Below are 19,968 nucleotides of genomic sequence, written 5' to 3'. Positions count from 1 at the left end.
GCAAAAAAAAAAAAAGAAAAAAGCAGGATTTGACTGTTAATATGTAATATGTAAAAATGAACAAGATTCCAAATAATCTGTGGTTATGTTTATTGTTGCCTTGAAAAGTTAACTTTAATTTCAATTGTGTTTATTTCTCTGGGACAATGAATATTAAAATAACTTTGCAGCTATTTTTCATCTATTGTCCACGGAAAGATGTTAAAAATTATTATAAAAAATATAATAGTAAAGTTCATACTAAGTGGAAGAAGCATATTAAAATTCAACAGAATGCTAAGGACCACCCTAACTTCCTGTTCTCAGTCCCGCTCTTTACCTTTATCTCAGGCGCCTTTCCTCACCTGGTCTTGTTGATGATCCAGGCGAGGCGCAAGTGATCTCAAACACACCTAAAATTTTTATGATGAATGACATGTGACATCAGAGCAAAAACTACCCAACATGCACCACAATCCAGGCAAGTGCAGTGCTGCTTCCACCTGGGTGATCTCAAACACACCTATTGCCAATCAACCACAGAACACTTAAATACTGCATTGAGAATTACTCAGTTCTAAGTATTGTTTGTGCCACCTCTCCTGCGTTACCGAGCGTCTCATTCTGGACCTGATATTCTATTTCTGACCCTGCTTCTTCTCTGATTGCCTGCTGCCTGCTGCCTGCCCTGACCCTCGCCTGGACTCTGACAACTCTAGTCTCTTCTAGGAGGATCTCATGCTTGTGATTGACCTCTGAATGTTTGACACTGATTTAGCTTTGTGGAATTGTTGTGTTTAGTTCCTGTCTGAAATAATAAACCTGCTGCACGTGGAACCAGCTGTCTGCCTGTTTTCCAGATTTCTTGTATTTTTTGCAAGACAATCAAGTGTAAATTAAATATGTGTACAAACAAGCAGGTAAACAAGAATCCATTCACATTTTAGTTTCGAAAAGTTTAGCCCACTTTTGTTCTTCTACATCAAAATAACACAAATGAAACATTGTGCCACACTGTAAGCTCACATGTCTTTGCAGGCCAGGAACAAGCAAACAAAGGAGAGCAGCAGAGAGGACCTACAAGTTGACGGACCCGTTTTTTACCAACGACTCCACTGCAGTTTGGAGAGGCCTGCAGTCCCTCACCAACAACTACCATTGACATGTATATAAATGGACTTAGCAGCCCCTTCCCTCTCATGTTCCAAATAGGAAGCACCAACCGAACCGGTTGCAAGAAGACCGTTGAGAAATAGACAGTTATTTCTGAGTCATTTTATTTGTCAAAATAATCGTTCTTGCTCTGATGCATTCTTCTTAACATCTTCTTTCTAATCCTTTTTTTAAATATATTTTTTCTTTATTGCAAGTTATTCAAGTTATAAACTGACCATTCATATACCTCAGGAAAAGCATGTGGTGTCCACCTCCAACGTTTGATTGACAGATTCTCCCGTGTTCAGTAGGGGAAGTGTGGACCTCGAACAAGCTGGAACAAGCTCCCTCATGATTGGCGACACTAAAAACGACTCTAAAAACGTGACTCAGACCGACTTGGACTAATCGCTGTTGACGGGTTGCTGAGAGGATTTTTGGTTCCAACCTTCCCTCCATTCAGGACCTGTACTGGTCCAGAGTCAGGAAGTGGGCTGGTTAAATCTTGACAGATCCCTCACAGTCTTTTCAGTCTGCTCGCCATGTGTTTGAGTTTATCCTCATGTAGTAACCAATAACACTAGTTTATTTATTTATTATGTACAGTATTCTAATGATTAACCTTTACAAGAGAAAACCCTCTCGTTTTGAGACAGATTATTTGTCCATTTTTTTTTTCATTTAATGGGGTAGAATTTGTGAATAATTCGTTTTATAGTTGTGTCTACTGTATTTTGTTTACAGTGACACAGTGCACAGCATTAGAACTGCAAGAAGCGGTCATATAAAAACTCTTTTTCCCAAATCTAATTTCATGAAGAAAACTGTTACTTACAGAGCAATTTCCTTATGGAATGGTATTCCTAAGAAAATTTGTGAGCTCAAAAATAAGTTATTATTAAAAAATAAATTAAAGTGTCATCCGTTAATGGTTGCAAGCGTAATTTTTACATCTCTAATAGGCTAGTACGTTTATAAAACATAATGTTTACGCTGTAAATGAAATAGAACTTGACTGTTTTAAACATAATGCTGGAATTGTATTGAAAATCGATTGTTCTGTATATATTTTGATTTCTGATTTTAATGGATTTGCTGAAGGCTATAGCTCTCAGCTAATGAGATCCATATAAATAAAAACGCCTACATTTACGAGAGTCGAGACTTCAGCCGCTTGGCTCCTAAATTCTCTCCCTCCTGATATTGGCCCTCTCCCAACCTTCAAATCCAAACTCAAATCTAATTTATTTAAATCTGGCTTTTCACTCTGGCTTCACTATTTTTTCCTTTGTCTTTATTGTGCTTTTAATGTGTATTTTATAGTGGTTTTTGCTTTCAACTCTAGTCTACTTGAGTTTTCTGTAAGGAGCTTTCAAATAAATAATTACAGTAAATATTATTGCAATAATATTACTTACAACATGTTTTTAGATAGGCTTTTAAATTAATTCAGCCATTAAAAAAAAATAATAATTGAAAGCTTATTTTTTGATTTGTTGACAACAGGACCTGGCAGCCCATGTGTTCCAGTACCACGCTGGCACGTGCCGTCGTGTGGGCGGGGTTTGTGTGCTCAGAAACTGTTGTTCGGGGGGACTTTCTTTTTCACGGCTCAAGGGGAAACTGCACTTTTACAAATCTGTACATACAATATCGCGACTAAAATAACTGATAGTTACAAAAATTATACGGTTAATATTTGCTATTCGTTATTGTTTTTACACGGTGGAAGTGGGGGGATTTATATTCATTGTTGTCGGTCGACGGAAAAAGACGTCAAAAGCATAGAGATGTAGCATATAGAGTGGACGTCATCGACCCAAACGGGTTGTTGTGGGGGATTAAAATAAAAATATTCGTTTCTAGTTGGATAAATACATCTATTATGTAATTAGGCGGTGTAAAATTTTTATTTTGTAGTTTAGTTATCTTCTAAAACGGTTTCGCCATTGCATTTCCGATCTATGCGCTGAAGCTCTACGTCCATGGAGCCAAATTGAAGCTGGCCGATTTGCAGCTCAGCGAGAAGAAACATGGACCTGATCTGCAAACCGAAGGGCAAGTCCGCCGTGTGGATGTACTTCGGCTTGAAAGCGGACGAAAAGGGCCAGCCTCTGAAGAACAGCGAGGCCGTGTGCCGGCTGTGCCGAAAGATAGTGCCCACCAAAGGAGGGAACACCACCAATTTGAGAAGTCACCTCACGCGACGACACCGCGCGGAGTTTTTGGAGAGCTCTTCTTCCGCCACAGCTGCCACAGCTTTTCCCAGAACTCCTGGTAACTCTTTCCTACTGCATGTCAAACAATTTTGATAGTTTTTATTCCGGTTCAAAGTTAACTCAGACACGTTGAGTGTGACGAGTTCAGTCATCTGCGAAGGGAGTTCTTGTAGCATTTAAGGAAGCAATTTAAGCTTGGATTTGCATTTCTAAGTGTGTCTTTATTGAAATTCTTGTGAATCAAAAATGTAATTTGGAGAAGGTCACATTTGTGACGTAGAAAATACGCTGGGTGGGGCCACGAGCTCTCTGCTCCGCTCCATTCTGACGCTTCCACTTGAAGACAAATAGATCCATGAACCTCTTCGTTTTCCTTGTCTTTTTTTTCATAACTATATTATAAACATCAGTTTCAATACAGAAAAAGTGTGCAAAATAGCCATGCACATGTATACAAACATTATTAAAAATTAAACAAAAAGTAAAATAAGACAAAATAAAGTAAAATTCCAGGGGTAGAAACAAACAAGATGCATCATATTAGGGCTGCCACGATTAGTCGACTAGTCAACGACTATTAGTCTATTAAAAATAGTCGACGACTAATTTAATAGTCAATTAGTCGTTACTTTATGTTACAGTATATGTAGTCTGAGTGTAGTAAAGTTGAAAGTTCTAATGGTATTCTGCTAGCTTTTTGGACTATTTTGGAATTTATTAAGGCTTTTTTAGGCTAGTTTGGAGTTTAGCTAACATTTCAGCTACCTGCTAGCTGTATTACTAATTCAGAATTTTTGTTTGTTTGTTTTTAGGCGAATTTGCAGTTTAGCTAATATTTCAGCGGTATGCTAGCTGTTATGGTTAATTTGGAATTTTTTCAAAAAAAATTTTAGACTAATTTAAAGTTTAGCTATTATTTCAGCGGTATGCTAGCTATTTTGGCTAATTTAGGCTTTTTTCCATTTTTTAAAGCTATTTTGAGGTTTAGGTAATATTTCAGCTACATGCTAGCTGTTTTGGTTTTATTTTCCTGCAGAATCAGATACAGTTATGAGCAAAAGCGAAGAGGAGTGACATTAGAACCACGGCTGAGCTAACAGCAGCTCACTGACCGCAGTAGAAAACATTACAATAGGAATAAGTTTGACTTTAATGTCAGACACGCTGATATTGTATGACTTTTGCTCCGTTTACAATGATTATGTGAGCTTGGAAATTTAGGCAACTTTTAACTGGCGAGAAAAGATCTTCTGCAGCTCCACGTCTCATAGTCAAAGCTAATGCTAGTGTTAGCATTAGCGCAGATTAAATTAATAAAATCATAATTACCTTCATAATCAAACAAGCAGAATTCACTGAAATACTTGTAACCGTTGTATAACTTTAGTCAGGTTGTCAGAGAGAAATGATCCACGACTCATTTAATATCATCCTTAGGAATTTGGGGAAGCAGCTGTGCTTATTTCAGCAGACTGGATTACTGACATTTGTACTTTGATTTGTGAACGATCTAAGAGGGAAAAACTAATACAACCAGGCAGGACATTTCTAAAATAAATATTGTACAATATTAGGTTACAATTGGTAAGGTTACCTTTTATTATGTATGTAAAATTGCTTTAAACAGCGTTCAGCTGTCAGCTTCGCCGTTCTTAACCGTCGACACCGGAAGCGACTCTACACATGACCACATGACCGGCGGTGTGTGATGTCACGTGAAAAGGGTCTGTTGGTGATCGTAACAGTTATCGTCTTTCCTGTTTTAAAGCTTTTTAACAATTCTGAACACTTTTGGGTTTGTGTTGGGGGAAGTTGTATAATTTCTGCTTCTGGTGGATTATTTTAGAGGCCGTCTTGTCTGCAGCCAGGTCCCTGTTGTAATGAAAGGTTGGGGGTGCAAGGGAGCCATGTAAACAGAGAGCTCTCAGCAGGGGAGAACTCTCTTTAAGAGTTAGTTTTTTAAGGGAAGTGGGACGGGGTTTATCCACGAAAACAGTCTCGGCCACAACTACTGCTGCAGTTCACACACACATGTTGATTTTGGCTGAAAACTATAATAAAAAACAAACAAATGGAAATGCTTTTAAAATTGAGCAAAAGATGACTGAAGTGGGTCTTTTAAATTTGTCACATGCAGCTCTACCAGCAGGTAAGTACAAAGAAAATGTCTTTTCTACAAACAGGTCTACTTTTATTCTATTTTAAATATAAATTATGTTTTTTTTTTTTTGTTCTTATTCATATTCAAGATGAAGTAGCATAATGTTTTTTAAATGTTCACCGCATAGTCTCTGTTCTTCACTGGTTCTGGAAGTCCTTATCTTTTGTGTTTAGTTCTGGAGGCATCCTATTGTCTTTTTGGGTTCTGAACTTCTATCCATCCACCTTTAGAACCCACTTGGGGTCACAGAGTTGCTGGAGCCTATCCCAACTACTATTGGGCAAAAGCACAGTACGCTTTGAATTGGTCGCCAGCACACTTGGTCTTAATCTCTTTAATAAATCTGTAATGACGGTATTGAAAATGATACAGTGTCTATTTTTAGACACAGACAGTGTACGGTATTACCTTAATACAGCACAAGCCTATTGCACATAACTCCTCTTTGATTCCTCCTCTCATTCACACGGTGTTAGGGGAATAGACTGTATAATCACGTGTGTCGTGTTCCAAATAGACAGTACCTTCTGGCTCCAAGAAGCCAAAATCTCATAGATTTCTATTGAGGAATAGACAAGTACTCTGTCATTTTGCTTACAATCTTCTTGCTAATCTATTTTTTTTTTCATGATATATATTTTTTAATCTCAGGTTATTCAGTTTATGAACGGACCAATCAGATGTCTCAGTGAAAGTATGTCTCCACAGGAAATTATGACAACTGAACGCTGTTTAACACAATTTTACATAAATAATAAAAAAGCACCTATACCAATGGAAACAGAAATCTTTAAAGACAAAGAAAAGACTTATTCTATTAATGTCCTACCTAATCATATTTGATTTCCACTCTAAGATCGTTCACAAATCAAAATTTATGATATCCTCCAATGATGAAGGCTCTATTGAAAATATCAACCTTTGATTTTTATTTTGGCTGATGTTATTCAGTGAAATCAAGCACAAAAGCCGATGTACATGCACGTTTGCAACGCGTAATACGATGCACATTGCTGCATGTCCACATTCAATTACTTCCAAGGCTGAATTTTGTTGTTTTAAGGGGTATTTGGTGTTTTATGGGGTATTTTAAGGAGTAATTTGGCACAGCAAATATTTTATCTGCAGCTTTTTAGTCACGTATTTTCAGCTTTCAAAATAAAAGGGGCCAAGACTGGCTGTACGTATTTAGAAAATAACTTGCAAATAGTCAATTTCATAAGTTTGGCAACAATTTGATAATTTTTTTACCTTTATTTTCCTGTAGATCAGACACAGTTATGAGCAAAAGTAAAAGGGATCAACCTTAGAACCACAGCTTAGTGAACAGCTCACTGACCGCAGTAGAAAACGTTGCAACAGTAATAAGTTTGTCTTTAATGTCAGACATGCTGGAATTGTCTCACTTTTGCTCTGTTTACAATAATTTTGTGAGTTTGGAAATTTATGCAGTTTTTAACTTGTCAGAAAAGAACTTCTGCAGCTCCACTTCTCATACCCAAAGCTATTGCTAGCGTTAGCATAAATTAGAAGAATTAAATTGTAATTACCTTCATAATCAAACAAGCAGCATTCAATGAATTATTTTTGTACCTTTGTCCAAGTGGGTTTTAAGGGAGGAATGTTCCACGACTTGTTTAATATCATCCATTGGACCATTGAAGGAAACATCTGTGCAGGATTCTGTAGGCAGGATTACTGACATTTGTATTTTGATTTGTGAGCAATCTAAGAGGGGAAAATGAAAACAAATAGGTAGAACATTTTTAAAATAAATATTGTTTGATTTTCTTTTGCATTTGGTAAGATTGCCTTTTATTATTTATGTAAAATTTTGTTAAATAGCGTCAGTTCTACACTTTGCCGGTCTATACCCCAAAACCGGAAGTAACTGTACAATCGGATCCTTATAAGCTACCGGTAGCTCACAAAACCTGCTACATTGTTCTACAAACATTTTTACAACTTGTGTTTAGTTGCACTTTGTCTTCAAACAAATTCCCAAGGAAATATTAAAATAAAATAGTTTTTTAAAAATATTCTGTCATTTGCATTTTTGTTAAGGAAAGTAAAAATAGAGAGGGGGGAAAAAATCGGTTAAAATTGAAAATCGATTTTGGAACAAAAAAAATCGGAGATTAGATTTTTTGGTCATATTGCCCAGCTCTTATATATATATATATATATATATATATATATATATATATATATATATATATGTATGTATGTATATGTGCGTGTTTTCATGTATTTCCATGGTTTGTGCAAATGTGTTGAGACTGATCAGCAATCCATCCCCTGTTGTCGTCGGTCGACCTGAAAAGACGTAAAAGCATAGAATTAGAACGGATAGATAGCGCACCACCGTCTCTATGTACCTTTTACTTCAGGAGTTTTTATGAATACATTTGAGATTATTTTGCCAAATAAATTACTAGGCAGTCAGACACTCCTCTGCAAATTCAAGCGGTGACTTTTAATTATTTAAAGAAGTGGCGCAGCTTTCCACCGTGTCCGATCTATGCGCTGCAGCTCTGCGGAATCTGCAGCCGGGGTCTGCAGGGAGCAAGCCGCACAAAACATGGATCTGATCAGCAAACCGCGAGGAAAGTCCACCGTGTGGATGTATTTTGGCTTAAAAGCCGACGAGACGGGGAAACCCATGAACACCGACAGGGCCGTGTGCCGTTTGTGCAGAAAAGTCGTGGTTTCTAAAGGAAACACCACAAATTTAAGAAGTCATTTGAGACGTCGCCATCCTGCGGAGTTTATTGAAATCACTAACTTGGCGACCTCCAGGGCTTTTGCGGAAGCTCAAGGTAATTTTTGCACCAAATCCAGTTCAATTGTTTGTCAAAATGTCGGTTTGCTATGCATGGATCGATATTTTTGCGGACAAGCCCGATGATACCTAACAGTTTGCACACGTGCCTTTTTAAAGTGAGGAATGTGTGAGCGCGAGGAAAAATAGTCCCTCGATATTCTTATTTGACGATTTAGGTTTCCTTAAAATGAATCATATATTTCTTTTTTGTTTCCTTTGTTAAGCTTTGCCTTTAAGAGTCAATTTTTTATTGACGCACCGGAGAGAAAATCGATTTCTTCCAGGGAAAAGGGAGCGAGTCCCCTTTAATATATTGACATTATTCTACGCATGCGCAAATGGATACGGCGCAGTCACCAAACTTTATTGACAAGAAACAAAACAGTCTGGCTGGATTAATCATATTTTTTGTAAATATGGTGTCAAATATAATACAAGATAAGACTAAGTATTGTTAATTTATAAATTTATTTTCAGATAAACACATTAATAAAGGCATTAGATTAATGAAAAGACTGTTACTTTAAGATTAAATAAACCGAAAATGTGGGTTATATTTAGATATACAGGATAAGTTGTTGTTTTTATATGTAAATTTGCTGCAGATTTACTACCACAAAGCCATGAAAATACAGCTAAATTGAAATTCCTTTTCCAATTCATATTTATGTTAAAAAAACTTTATTTATAACACAAGTGGATTACAAAATGAAATATCAATGACAAAACAAAGGAATTTAAAATGTTCAAAAGTGGGAAAATTAATGTAACATTCCTGCAAATTAATGTTTAAAGAGAAGTATAAGGCTGTTTTAAATAAGTTTTAAAACTAGATCAACTGTTCACAATATAGATAAATGTCCTATTGTTTATAATAAATCAAAAATGACATTTAATGAAGTAAAACATTTTTATCTGCTGCACATTTTTTTAAGTCACGGCTGAGGTCAAATGTTTTTTCAAGCTTCAAGTAAAAATAATTTGTAATCAAAATAGATATGAGGCACAATTTTATTATTTAGGTAAGCTTTTAATATCAGATGACACTGTGATCATTTTAGCAGCATTCTAACAAAAGCTTGATGGTCAGGTGTTCCTCAACTAACTTTGTTTTAATTCCAAATAGGTTAATAAATGAACTTCCCTGTCACAAAATGTTTCCTCAGGTGTGGACATCAATCCCGATGAGCTCACAGAAGACGCTGCGATACTCCACAACCCTTCAAACTCCAGTTACGTCCCTGACGCTGTCATCCCACCGGGCGAGCCGTGGCTCTACGGCGGACCCTGCAGGGCCGTGCTGTCCCTGCCGTCCTGTTTGTGCGTGTATCGGGACGGCGCCGCTGGGATGTCCAGTCCTGGGTTTTCTGGAGAGGATCAGGGGGAGATGAAGGTGTACGCCAAGTGTCAGCTCCAGCAGGGCGTCATGTTCGGCCCGTTTGTGGGAGAAGTGTGCAAAGGACAGATGCCCAGCAACCTCAAATACGCTTGGGCTGTAAGTAGTTTGAAGACAAAAAAAATAATAAATATAATTTTTTAATTTACACAGAGGATTTTTACAAGTTTAAGTTTATTTGATTTATATAGCACCTTAAATTGACCTCAGTCAAACAAGGCGCAGCACATTAAAAGTTCAAAGAACAATAAAAACAACAGTTAAAAATGTTAAGATAAAAAATATAGATAAATTACATAAAACAATATAAAAACAACAGATAAAAAAACTCAAAAGAATGTATTTAAGCTGATAAAACAGCATGTATCTTTCTAATCAAACTGATCCAACATTGGAAAAATTTATTTAAAAAAAACTTAAATTAGCTGCTGATTTTCTGATCTCAGTTTTTTTTAAATAATGCTTTTTAATTTACTATAAACCTTAAGGGGAACACTTTAAAATTAAATTTTATTGTTTAAATCATGAAATAAGATGATTTATTTACTCAAGTTTTTGTTCTTTAACTTATTTAAATAAGATATAGAAGTTAGATGTTACAAATTTTATGTATTTCAGCTCAGAAATGTTCCTTTTTTTTTGTATGTTCTTAGTTTTGTAAATTAAACTTCCAATTTGCCAGTGAATGCACCACTTGCAACCTATAGCAGAATTTGTATTTAAGGGTTTTTGAATCGGTTGTAATTGTGCTCATCAGGTCAGAGATGACTCTGGATTCTCCTACGTGGATGCTGTGGATGAAAACAAGTCAAACTGGATGAGGTGAGAAGCTGCATTTAAACGACAGAAAGCTCTTCATCTGCAGACGTGAACTTCTGGATGATCTGCGTTCCAGATATGTGAGGTACACAAGCAGCGAGGAGGAACACAACCTGGTGGTTTTCCAGTTCTACCGCCACATCTACTACAAGGTTTCCCAGCCCATCTCAGAGGGAACAGAGCTCAGGGTTTGGATTGGCAGGGATTACGCCTCCCTTCTGGGTCTGGGGATGGGTGAGTGCTCATCTAGTTTCATCAGATTTAATGAACGATGTGTTTTCTGACGATACACTTGTGTGTTTGGTTGTGGTGCAGGTGACAAATGTGAAATAGGAGACAAAGAGGTGGCTCTGCGCCTCCTGCAGGACATTCAGCTGGTCACCCTGCCAGAGCTGAGCAGCACTAACCTGTGGTCAGACAGCAGCCAATCACAGAGCCCCATGCCGGTCATCAGTGACGTGACAACCGTGTCGAACCCAGAAATAGTCGGGGACCCAGCCATGATGTCCACCTCTTCCTTTTCCCTGGCCTCCCAGAGTTCCTTAATCTCCTGCACTTTCCCGAGTGAAAAGTACGACTTCCTGCCGGGAACAGAGAAACTGCTGAGCAACCCAAACGCATCCCTGAACAGCCCGTGGTACTTCTTCGGGCTGGAGCCGGACCCGACCGGTCGACCTCTGGATCGCAGCACGGCTGTGTGCAAGCTGTGCATGGAGCACGTGAGCTGTGGAGGATCGCTGGACCTCCAGAACCACCTGACCAGCAAGCATCACATCAAAGTCCGCGACATGGCGAAGGAGCGCAGCCTGGTAGCAGGTAACAGCAGAGAAACACTGAAGATGAGTTTTTCCTTCCACTTTAAATCGTACATTTAATTATTTTATTGTTGAAAGAAAAGTAGTGAGCATTGTGTCCAAATTGCCTTTAAAATTTAAATGTTTAAAATTAAAATTTTGCCTTTATAACACCTAAGTAGTTAGGGGTTAGGGAGGAAATTTGGACACAACCTCAGGTTCTTCTCCATGTTTGTTTTAGAAGACACTTCTTCTTCTGGCACTGTCAGTAGCTGATACACACCTACAGCGCCCTCTAGTGGTTGTTAACAAAAACAGGTTGTTGTAGGAAATTAACAAATTTATGAGCCTATTTATGTTTAAAAAATACTATGACTTATACACCGGAAAATACACTACTTATATGAAAGTTTTGTGATTTTTAGTGTGTGGATTTGCCCATCAATGGGTTTCCGCCTGTCGTTGAAAATTTAGTAGTTTAGTCTTTCCTAAACCAAAAAAATTATTTAATTTGATTTATGAACATTTTTAAAATACCTCAAAAGATTGTGAATTGTTAATTTTTTTTTAAAAAGTAGCAAAACTTTGAGACATTAAAAGTGTCCACAATATTTCAGACACGCTTCAATAGACTTGTGTTGAACATGTATTTTCTGCCTCTTTTTCTCTCTAAAAGCTTTTCCTCAGCGCCCTCTGCCCGTGCTCTGCCCCAGCGGTCTGGTCAGCCCTTCCTCCCCGACGGTGTCCCCCCAAGTGATTAACGCCATCATCAACTTTCTCATCACGGACCTCCAGCCGCCGTCTGTGGTGGAGGGCAGTGGCTTCAGGCAGCTGCTGTTCACCCTCCTGCCCTCCCACAGGGAGCTGCCGAAGCCCTGGCTGCTGGAGAGCGTCATGAGAGACCAGCACATCCGAGGCAGGGTGAGCCTGGCGCAGCTGCTGAAGCAGAGGAGCGGCGGCGCCGAGAGAGACGAGATGAGCGACCACACCGCCCCGCTGGAGTGCGAGCCCTGGAAGTGCCCGAGGCCCTCCACCAATCAGGGTGAAGCTTTCCCCTTCGTTACTTTGAGCGTGGAGGTGTGGCTGCACAGCTGGCAGGGAAACTCTGAGCGCTACCTCACCCTGTGGGCCCACTGTATCGATGAGAGCTTCAGCTTCCACAACCAGGTGCTGGCCACTCAGAAGCTGGTTTGGAACGGAGAAAACGACCTGGAAGCTCTGGAGGCGCAGGTGAAGGCGATGACAGCGGAGTGGGGGGGCTTCCGGTCAAATTTCATCGTGTTGGGAGTGGAGGGGAAAAGCAGGATAGGGATAGACCCCGCGACGAGCGAGAAGGCCGCGGAGGCTACGGGGAACTGCGCTCACCCAAACTCCACGACTTTCTTAGAGCGGGAGGACTCCGCCTCCCCGGAGGAGGTGCACGCCTCGGAGGCGGGGCAGGTCAGCGGGGGCTTCCCGTTCGTGCCGTGCTTCTTTAGCTCCGTGCAGGGCTGCATCGAGGAGCTGATGGCGCACCCCGTCATTCACAAAACTCTCCGGCAGTTCCAGGATTACCTGAGCGAGCTGTTCCTGCCACCCCCCCAGAGCAAAGGCTCCCTGCATTTTCACGCTCACAAGTTCCTGAAAAGCCTCCCGAAGGAGGAGCAGACACGGCTCACCTCCTGGGCCCACCGCCAGCCGGCGTGGAAGAATCTGTACCCTCTGCTGAGCACGCTCGTCAAACACAAAAGCCTCATCTCTGACATTTTAAAGGAGATTAAAGGCGAGTTTTCGCCCAAAGAGTCCGGCTCCGACTGCTCCAACACGTCTGCAGCGCTGCAGTCTCTGCGCTCTGAGTGGAAGGTGTTGGAGGATCTGTGTTTGGTGCTCAAGCCGCTGGACGTCGCCTGTCAGACCCTCGCCAAGGAGACCTTCCCCCGCCTGTCTCTCATCAAGCCCATCCTCACCGGCCTGCTGTCGCGCCACCTCGTGGCCCGACCAGGAGACTCCTCCTCCATCCTCAAGGAGGTCAAGCGAATGATGAGGAGGAGGTTGACCAGCTGCTACAGCAGCCCCGCTGTGAACAGGGTCTTGAGCGTGGCGTGTTCCCTGGACCCTCAGTTCCGTGAGCTGGGCTTCATGGAAGATAAGGTGAGCGGGGAATTTTCTTTAGACCTGGCTGCAGACATTACCGGCCGAATTACTCAAAAACAAACTTTATTTTCATTGGCGACTTTAGACAATTATGGTTTTTCCGTTTTAAGCTTTAATAAGTCTGATCACTTTTTGATCTAGTGTAAAAAGCATTTCTAGTGGGTTTTTTTTCATGATTATGCTGGTTTTTTGTCAAAATGTATTTAAAAAATTGTCGTTTTCTAGGACATAGTTTCTGCAGTGGCAGTAGTTCATCAGATAATTTGTGAGTTCCATCATCCATCTACTTTTATGCTCTCCCACTATCTTAGAGCCCCTCACAACTGCAACTAGGGCAGGGTTAATAAAATCAGTTAATCAATTCAAACCGATTAATTGACAGATCAATAATCGATCCATAAAAGCTATAAATCGATTTAGCGCATAGTCAGCTAGCTTGATGCTAAAGTTTAATGGAATTTCCCATAGGATGGCTAATGCTAACGCTCAGTAGACGTAAACATACATCGCTGGACTTGCACTTAGGTTGCCACGCGGTGGTATTTTGGCATATGCAATTAAAATTTTAATCAAGGCAATCCTGGATTGTCTTTTTCTTCTTCAACTTTGGATCTTGTCTTCCTGCAAAACAAGGTCAAAGTGGAACAGGTTCCTGGGTTTGGAACTTCTGGTTCTACATATTTTGTTGACTCTTCTGGTTCTGGATTGGATATGAACCTCTTTGACTAGAAGTTTGCTCATTTTATTTCTGAAATTTTGAGCTTCATGCCCAACCATTCTTTCCTACTTGATGATAAAAATTCATGAAAATGCATTTCTATGCCAAGAACAGAACTCTGCAACTTCCATTTTAAACTAGGGCTGCCACAAATGATTCTTTTGATAATCGGATCAATGTAAAACACACATCTTAACATCATTAGCTTTAAACTTAAAGTGTTTTAGCTATGTGCTAACTAAAAATAAAGACAATTTAGAGGATAGTTAATTTAACCTGATCAAATCATCCAGCTTCTTTCTGTTATTTATTTCTGGCATTAAAGCAAGACTTGTTCTGATACCTGGGCCTTCCTAGAACTTCCTGTGACATCACTACTGGCCTGGATTAGCACTACTGTGCATGTGTGTGATAGAAATTGGCAGACCTGGCTTTAGAAAGTTTAAGTTTTGAGATAAAAACAAACATAATAGCTCACGCGTCGACTATTAAATAAGTCATCGACTATTTTTGATAGTCGGCGTAATCGTGACTAATCGACTAATCAAGCACTTGTTAAAAAATTGAGGAATTCTATGTTTTCTTGCATCTTTGGAAACAGTTTTTGACTTTTTAACTTCTGAATCAAAAATTCAAACAGAAAAAAAAATTCTGTGTTTGCCTAAAGTTGTATAATTTCCACTTCCTGCTGATGATGTCTGGCAGCCATCTTGTTGTCTGCAGCCAGGTCCATCTCAATTTCTGTCCTTTTTTGTAACGCTTTTCGCTCAAAATAGTTTTTCTGCAAATGTTTCAGGAGCAGGCCGCCACTTTCAACTGGCTGAAAAGTGATGCTGTGAGGATCACGAAGGAGAACTCCTCAAAGAAACAAATTAAGATGGATGACCGGGTGAAGAGGAGCTCCTCCCCCGAGTCACTGGAGTCGGATAATGACATACGAAGGAGCAAGCGCCTCAAAGAATGCCCCCCGATCAACTTCAGAGAGATCGTAGGGGAAGAGAGCGACCCTGGGGAACCCGAGGAGAGCGAGGATCCAGACCCCTGTTTTCAGCCCGGCCTTTCTGGGATGGAGTTCCTGCTCGGAGACCTTTTCTGCTCCGGCGCCAAGAGCCGGAACAGTTCTGTGGAGGAGTCTGTCGAGATGGAGATATCGGTCTTCAGAGCTGACAAGGGCTCGTCTCTGGGGATGGAGCCCCTGCAGTGGTGGAGGACCAAGGCGGTGCAGTTTCCTCTGCTGGCTTCAGTGGCCCGCGTCTACCTGGCTGCCCCGGCGGTGGCGGGGAACGCCGCGCAGGACTTTGTGCAGGACGGAACCATGAACAGGAGGAGGTCAAACATTCCGCCAGAAAGTTTGGACACCATGCTCTTCCTGCACCACAACCGCATTTCGGTCACCGACGGTGGGCCGGCAGCAGCTAGCGACCGCGGCTGATGAGCGTGAAACTTTTTGACTGACTTTGACCACAAACCGCGCGTTCGGTCGGGCAGCGGCTGGTGTTGGTGGCGAAGAAGCAGCAAATCACAATCACTCCTGATTTCTCCACCCACCAGCTCTGCTGCTGGTCGATGCAAACATTTGATTATCCAATCACGTGACGGCAGCTTCCTGCTTGGCCACACAGGTTAAGAAATGTAAAGATTTAAATAAATTCTCATCTAAAACAGTTGGAACCAGTTAAGGGTATTTAAAAAAGCAACAATCAAAAGTCCCAGCTAAGAAGTCTATCCCTCTTCCATGAAACCCAGTCATGGAGGAGGAAACGGTGTAGTGAGCGTAGGAGCACAAAAGGGGAACTGAAGGGCGTATCAACATTGAACACATGCACACATAAACTTTACTTGCTGTTTAGCAGGAATTCCGTTTCACCACGCAGCCTCCTTGTCGGCTCCTTGCATGGTTGCCGCCTCCCATCTTACCAAGTTTTCTTGAGCGATCAGCAGTCGGTTCTCCTTTGTTTCCTTCAGCTCCCCTCTGAAGCGGCGCAGGTGATGTCAGTCCAAGTCCTCGCCCCCTAAACCTGCTTGAAGCTCCATTTTCCAACATCTTTTGATCTATTCGAATGGGTAGGAAACAGTCCTGTCCAGTAAGGTGTAAGTCTGTCACCCCAATGCACCACAAACACAACAAATTCACGCTGAAAAATGAGGATCAACAACAAATGATCTGTTACACACCTGATCCACATTTAACAGGTGTAAAAGTGCACACCTGAGTATTATAGAAGTGTTTGTGAATCATCATTTAAGAAAAAAGTCAATACTGGAAATGCTTTTTCATTTTCACAATGTAACTACAGTACTTGCTTGTTAAATAAAATGAAAAAGCAATTCTCCGAATGACTTTCTTTTTATTCATCATCATAGCTCTTTATGTAACTTAATTAAAATGATAAAGAAAATGACATTTGACATTTCATTTTCAAAAAGTTCTCTGGTAAATTTGTGCTAAAATTCAATTGGAAATATCAAATTTGAAAATTAAATTGGATTAACAGAAATGCTTTTTCATTTCCACAATGTAACTGCATTACTTGTCTCTAAAATAAAATGGAAAAGCAATCCTTCAAACTGCGTTTCTATTTTCTTCATCAATACTACAATTCTGTAGTTAAACTTTGTAATTAAACTTTTTTTGATTTCACATCTCACCTCGCAATTAAATCTTATAAATCAGTTTGCAGTTCCAAGGGGCGAACCCTTGCTTATTTTTTAATGAAGCAGTCTTCGTTGGCTCTCTAATTGAATTTTGTTACAAATTTACCAGAAAACTTTTTGAAAATGAAATGTTAAATGCCATTTTTTAATTATTTAATTAAGTTACAGAATGAAACAAATAAATAAAATTAAATGAAAAAGCAGTTCTGCTAATCCAATTTAATTTTCAAATTTGATATTTCTAATTGAATTTTTGGTACAAATTTACTGAAGAACTTTTTGAAAATGAAATGTTAAATGGCATTTTTTAATTATTTTAATTAAGTAACAGAATGAAATAAATTAACGAAATAAAGAAGCAGTTCTGCTAATCCAATTTAATTTTCAAATTTGATATTTCTAATTGAATTTTGGTAGAAATTTACTGAAGAACTTTTTGAAAACTAACTGTCAAATACCATTTACTTCATCATTTTAATTAAGTTACAGAATGTGTGGTGTTGAAAAAGAAAAAGACATTCTGAGAATTGCCTTTTCATTTCATTTAAGAGACAAGTAATACAGTTACACTGTGAAAATGAAAAAGCATTTCCAGTATTGACTTTTATTTTGAATTATGATTCACAAACACTTCCATAGTGTTGGCGTGCTAAACTCCCGCAAAGGCGTTAAGGTACTCCATCCTAACAATTTTCTTTAAATTTCTGCAGAGGATTTTATGTCCCCACACGCCATCACGTGATTGGCTATTTAAATAGTTGCACCCTGAAAAAGTTTAGACCCCTTGTAATAGTTTAACTGACTGAAAACATGTGAAGTGTATTACTGTTATTGTTCGTGTATTCAATGTTGGTGTGTTTTTCTATAGTATTAGCAGAAGGATGTCTGCGTTTTAACTACTGATCAGTTCTGTTCATTACCTCGTAACTCTTAGTGCCTTACCTTGTTTCCCGTTTAAATATGCTTTTTACCTAAACTATCAAAGCCCTAAAAATCCAAAATATGATCTCTGAATGAAGGCATGGTGCACATTATCCTGTCATTGTTGCTTTTTTTGTTTTTTAAGTGAAGCAGGTTTCAGTTAAACCCAGTTATATGCAATGCTGCTCGGTCTGTTTGTTTCTTTGCTGAATAAATTGAATTGTTCTGTTGGCAAAAATCACAATCGTTTCAGAAAAATTGAGCTAATCTGTAATGGAACTGAGAGTAAAACAGCTTGAACGGATTAGCTCTCAGTCCTGGATGTACAGTAACTTTATCCTTTATTTCTTACCGTTAAGCACAAAACGCTTCGTTTTTGTCCTGTTAGAATGATTTTTAATTAAAAAAAGAAAAAAGGAAGCTGTTTGTGGTCATTTTTTTTCCTTTTTTTAAATTAGTGTGACAAGTTTTACAAAACTTGATGCATTTTTATAGGAATTTTACCAGAGACTCCACCTACTGGTCATCTGTGGTAATGCACCAAAAGGGATTTTCATGTTGGGGTTTCACAAGTAACTGAATGCATTTCTGTAGAAGTTATTTTCAATTTAATATTAAATTCTCAATTAAAAATGTAATTTACAATTTAAAAAAATGGCATTGTGTATTTTAGATATCTTGAAAGTTACATTCAATCTTATTATTTTAAAAGTAAAATTTTATACTTAAGCAATTAAATTGTGATGATTTTTTGTGGAAGATTTTTGAATCTGAAATGCAGTTTGTCAGACTCCCATATTATTTTTATTTTTAATTTTTCAGATTGAAAATTAAAGTGCAAAATCCATTTTCAAATTGCAAATTTAACTGTCAATTGAATTATTTCCTTTTGAATTATGGGTGAGAAAACATTCATACATTTCACTAATTAAAATGTCTGCAAAAAATGTTTCTGAAATTTTTATTAAGAAATATCTGGCATAAAAAATAATTCTAGCTATAAAATAGCTATAAAAGAATGATTTCGAGGATGTCCTTCAGCTGGAATTGAAAGTTTAACCATTTTGGTTGTTTCTTCAGCTCAGCCCGTCCTCGGCCGGTCTGCGTCGGCTGTCACTTCCGCGTGAAGGTTATTCTTTCGGCTGCGCGCTCTATTCCGGCTGTGGATGAAGATGTAGGCGGGATGGATGAAAACCAGCAGAGTGAGAAGAGTGAGAGCGATGTCCACCTGGAGCAAACCGGATCAGAACAACACTGTTTACTGGGTTGACTTCTTCATCAGGTACTGTGTGTTTTTTTAATGGTTTGCTTACATAGAAGGGATCTCCTCCCAGTGGCCCCTTCACTAGAGAGAAGCAGGGGTACTGCAGCAAGGAGAAGACGGCCGAGAGCGCCATCATGAGGCCGTACAGCTTCCCAAAGTGACAGGCTGGAAAACTGAAGAAGAGACGCACCTAAAACACTGTAGGTCGACTTTTTCTTCCAAAACCAGTTGTAATCCCTTGTTTGGATTGAATAGTTGTGGGGAATTTAGATGTTTGAACACTTTTGTCAAAGTATTTGTTGACTTAAGACTAAAATACCGAGATTCTGGACCAAAGAATCGACCGATAACTCTGAGACTCGCCTACAGTCACTGACTTTGTTCATAACTTTAAAAAATAAACATAAAACGTTTGTAATTTTTGTTTCTTTAGATTAATTATTGTAAAAAAAATCACCACATATGTAAATGTTGGTAAATAGAATTTGAAAGGCTCTAAAAGCAAATATAAAACCCATTTTTTAGATCATTTGCTTATTTATCAGAAATATTTCAGCACAGAAACATCTAATTAAAATTATTTAAAAGTTTTAAAAAATGTTTGCAAATAATGAAAAAAATATCAGCTTTACTAAATGCACCAAAAATGAAATCCTAATAACAAAATAGGAAGAAAGATTAAAAAAGAAAACTAAAAAAAAGTAGTTTTGATGAAAACAATCCAGAATTGGCCTGAAAGTCTGCACAAGAGTTCTACTGTCTCAAAAAATTAATGTAAATAATAAAAAAAAGTGTTTTTCTTATTATTTATTTGTAAGAGTATATTTTTGTGAAATTACTTTAAAAAGTTTATTTTTTTTAAGTTCATTTGAGTAAATGAGAAAAAAAGGTTAATTTTTGCAAACAATTTAAACTTTTTTAAATGGACAG

General features: G+C 38.8%; 2 protein-coding genes across 5 annotated transcripts in view; one reads left to right on the top strand and one right to left on the bottom strand.

Annotated features, from left to right (window-relative positions):
• The first annotated feature begins 2,706 nt into the window (after positions 1-2,706).
• Positions 2,707-17,023, top strand: LOC112157339. Of its 2 annotated transcripts, none has more exons than XM_024290032.2 (7): positions 2,707-3,411; positions 9,505-9,833; positions 10,492-10,556; positions 10,630-10,787; positions 10,869-11,369; positions 12,024-13,477; positions 14,995-17,023. In XM_024290032.2, exons 1-7 carry the CDS (start codon positions 3,168-3,170, stop codon positions 15,628-15,630), a joined length of 3,387 nt encoding a protein of 1,128 aa, XP_024145800.1. In that variant the 5' UTR covers positions 2,707-3,167; the 3' UTR covers positions 15,631-17,023. The 2 variants fall into 2 exon arrangements, with proteins under 2 accessions (XP_024145800.1, XP_024145801.2); XM_024290033.2 differs by lacking the exon at positions 2,707-3,411 and adding an exon at positions 8,021-8,333.
• Positions 17,024-18,721: 1,698 nt separating this feature from the next.
• The window catches only part of LOC112157393 (solute carrier family 43 member 3), a 13,140-nt gene continuing 11,893 nt past the window's right edge, over positions 18,722-19,968 (bottom strand). For all 3 annotated transcript variants that reach the window (XM_024290092.2, XM_024290093.2, XM_024290094.2), the window contains 2 exons: positions 19,088-19,211; positions 18,722-19,002 (listed from right to left, as the gene is read on the bottom strand). In XM_024290092.2, the coding sequence (XP_024145860.1) occupies positions 18,856-19,002; positions 19,088-19,211 (271 nt within the window). In that variant the 3' untranslated portion in view covers positions 18,722-18,855. The remainder of the gene's footprint in view (positions 19,003-19,087; positions 19,212-19,968) is intronic.

This window comes from Oryzias melastigma, linkage group LG1, assembly GCF_002922805.2.
Source record: "Oryzias melastigma strain HK-1 linkage group LG1, ASM292280v2, whole genome shotgun sequence".
In the NCBI taxonomy this organism is placed as follows: Eukaryota; Metazoa; Chordata; class Actinopteri; order Beloniformes; family Adrianichthyidae; genus Oryzias; species Oryzias melastigma.
This window is presented reverse-complemented; position numbering and strand designations above follow the sequence as displayed.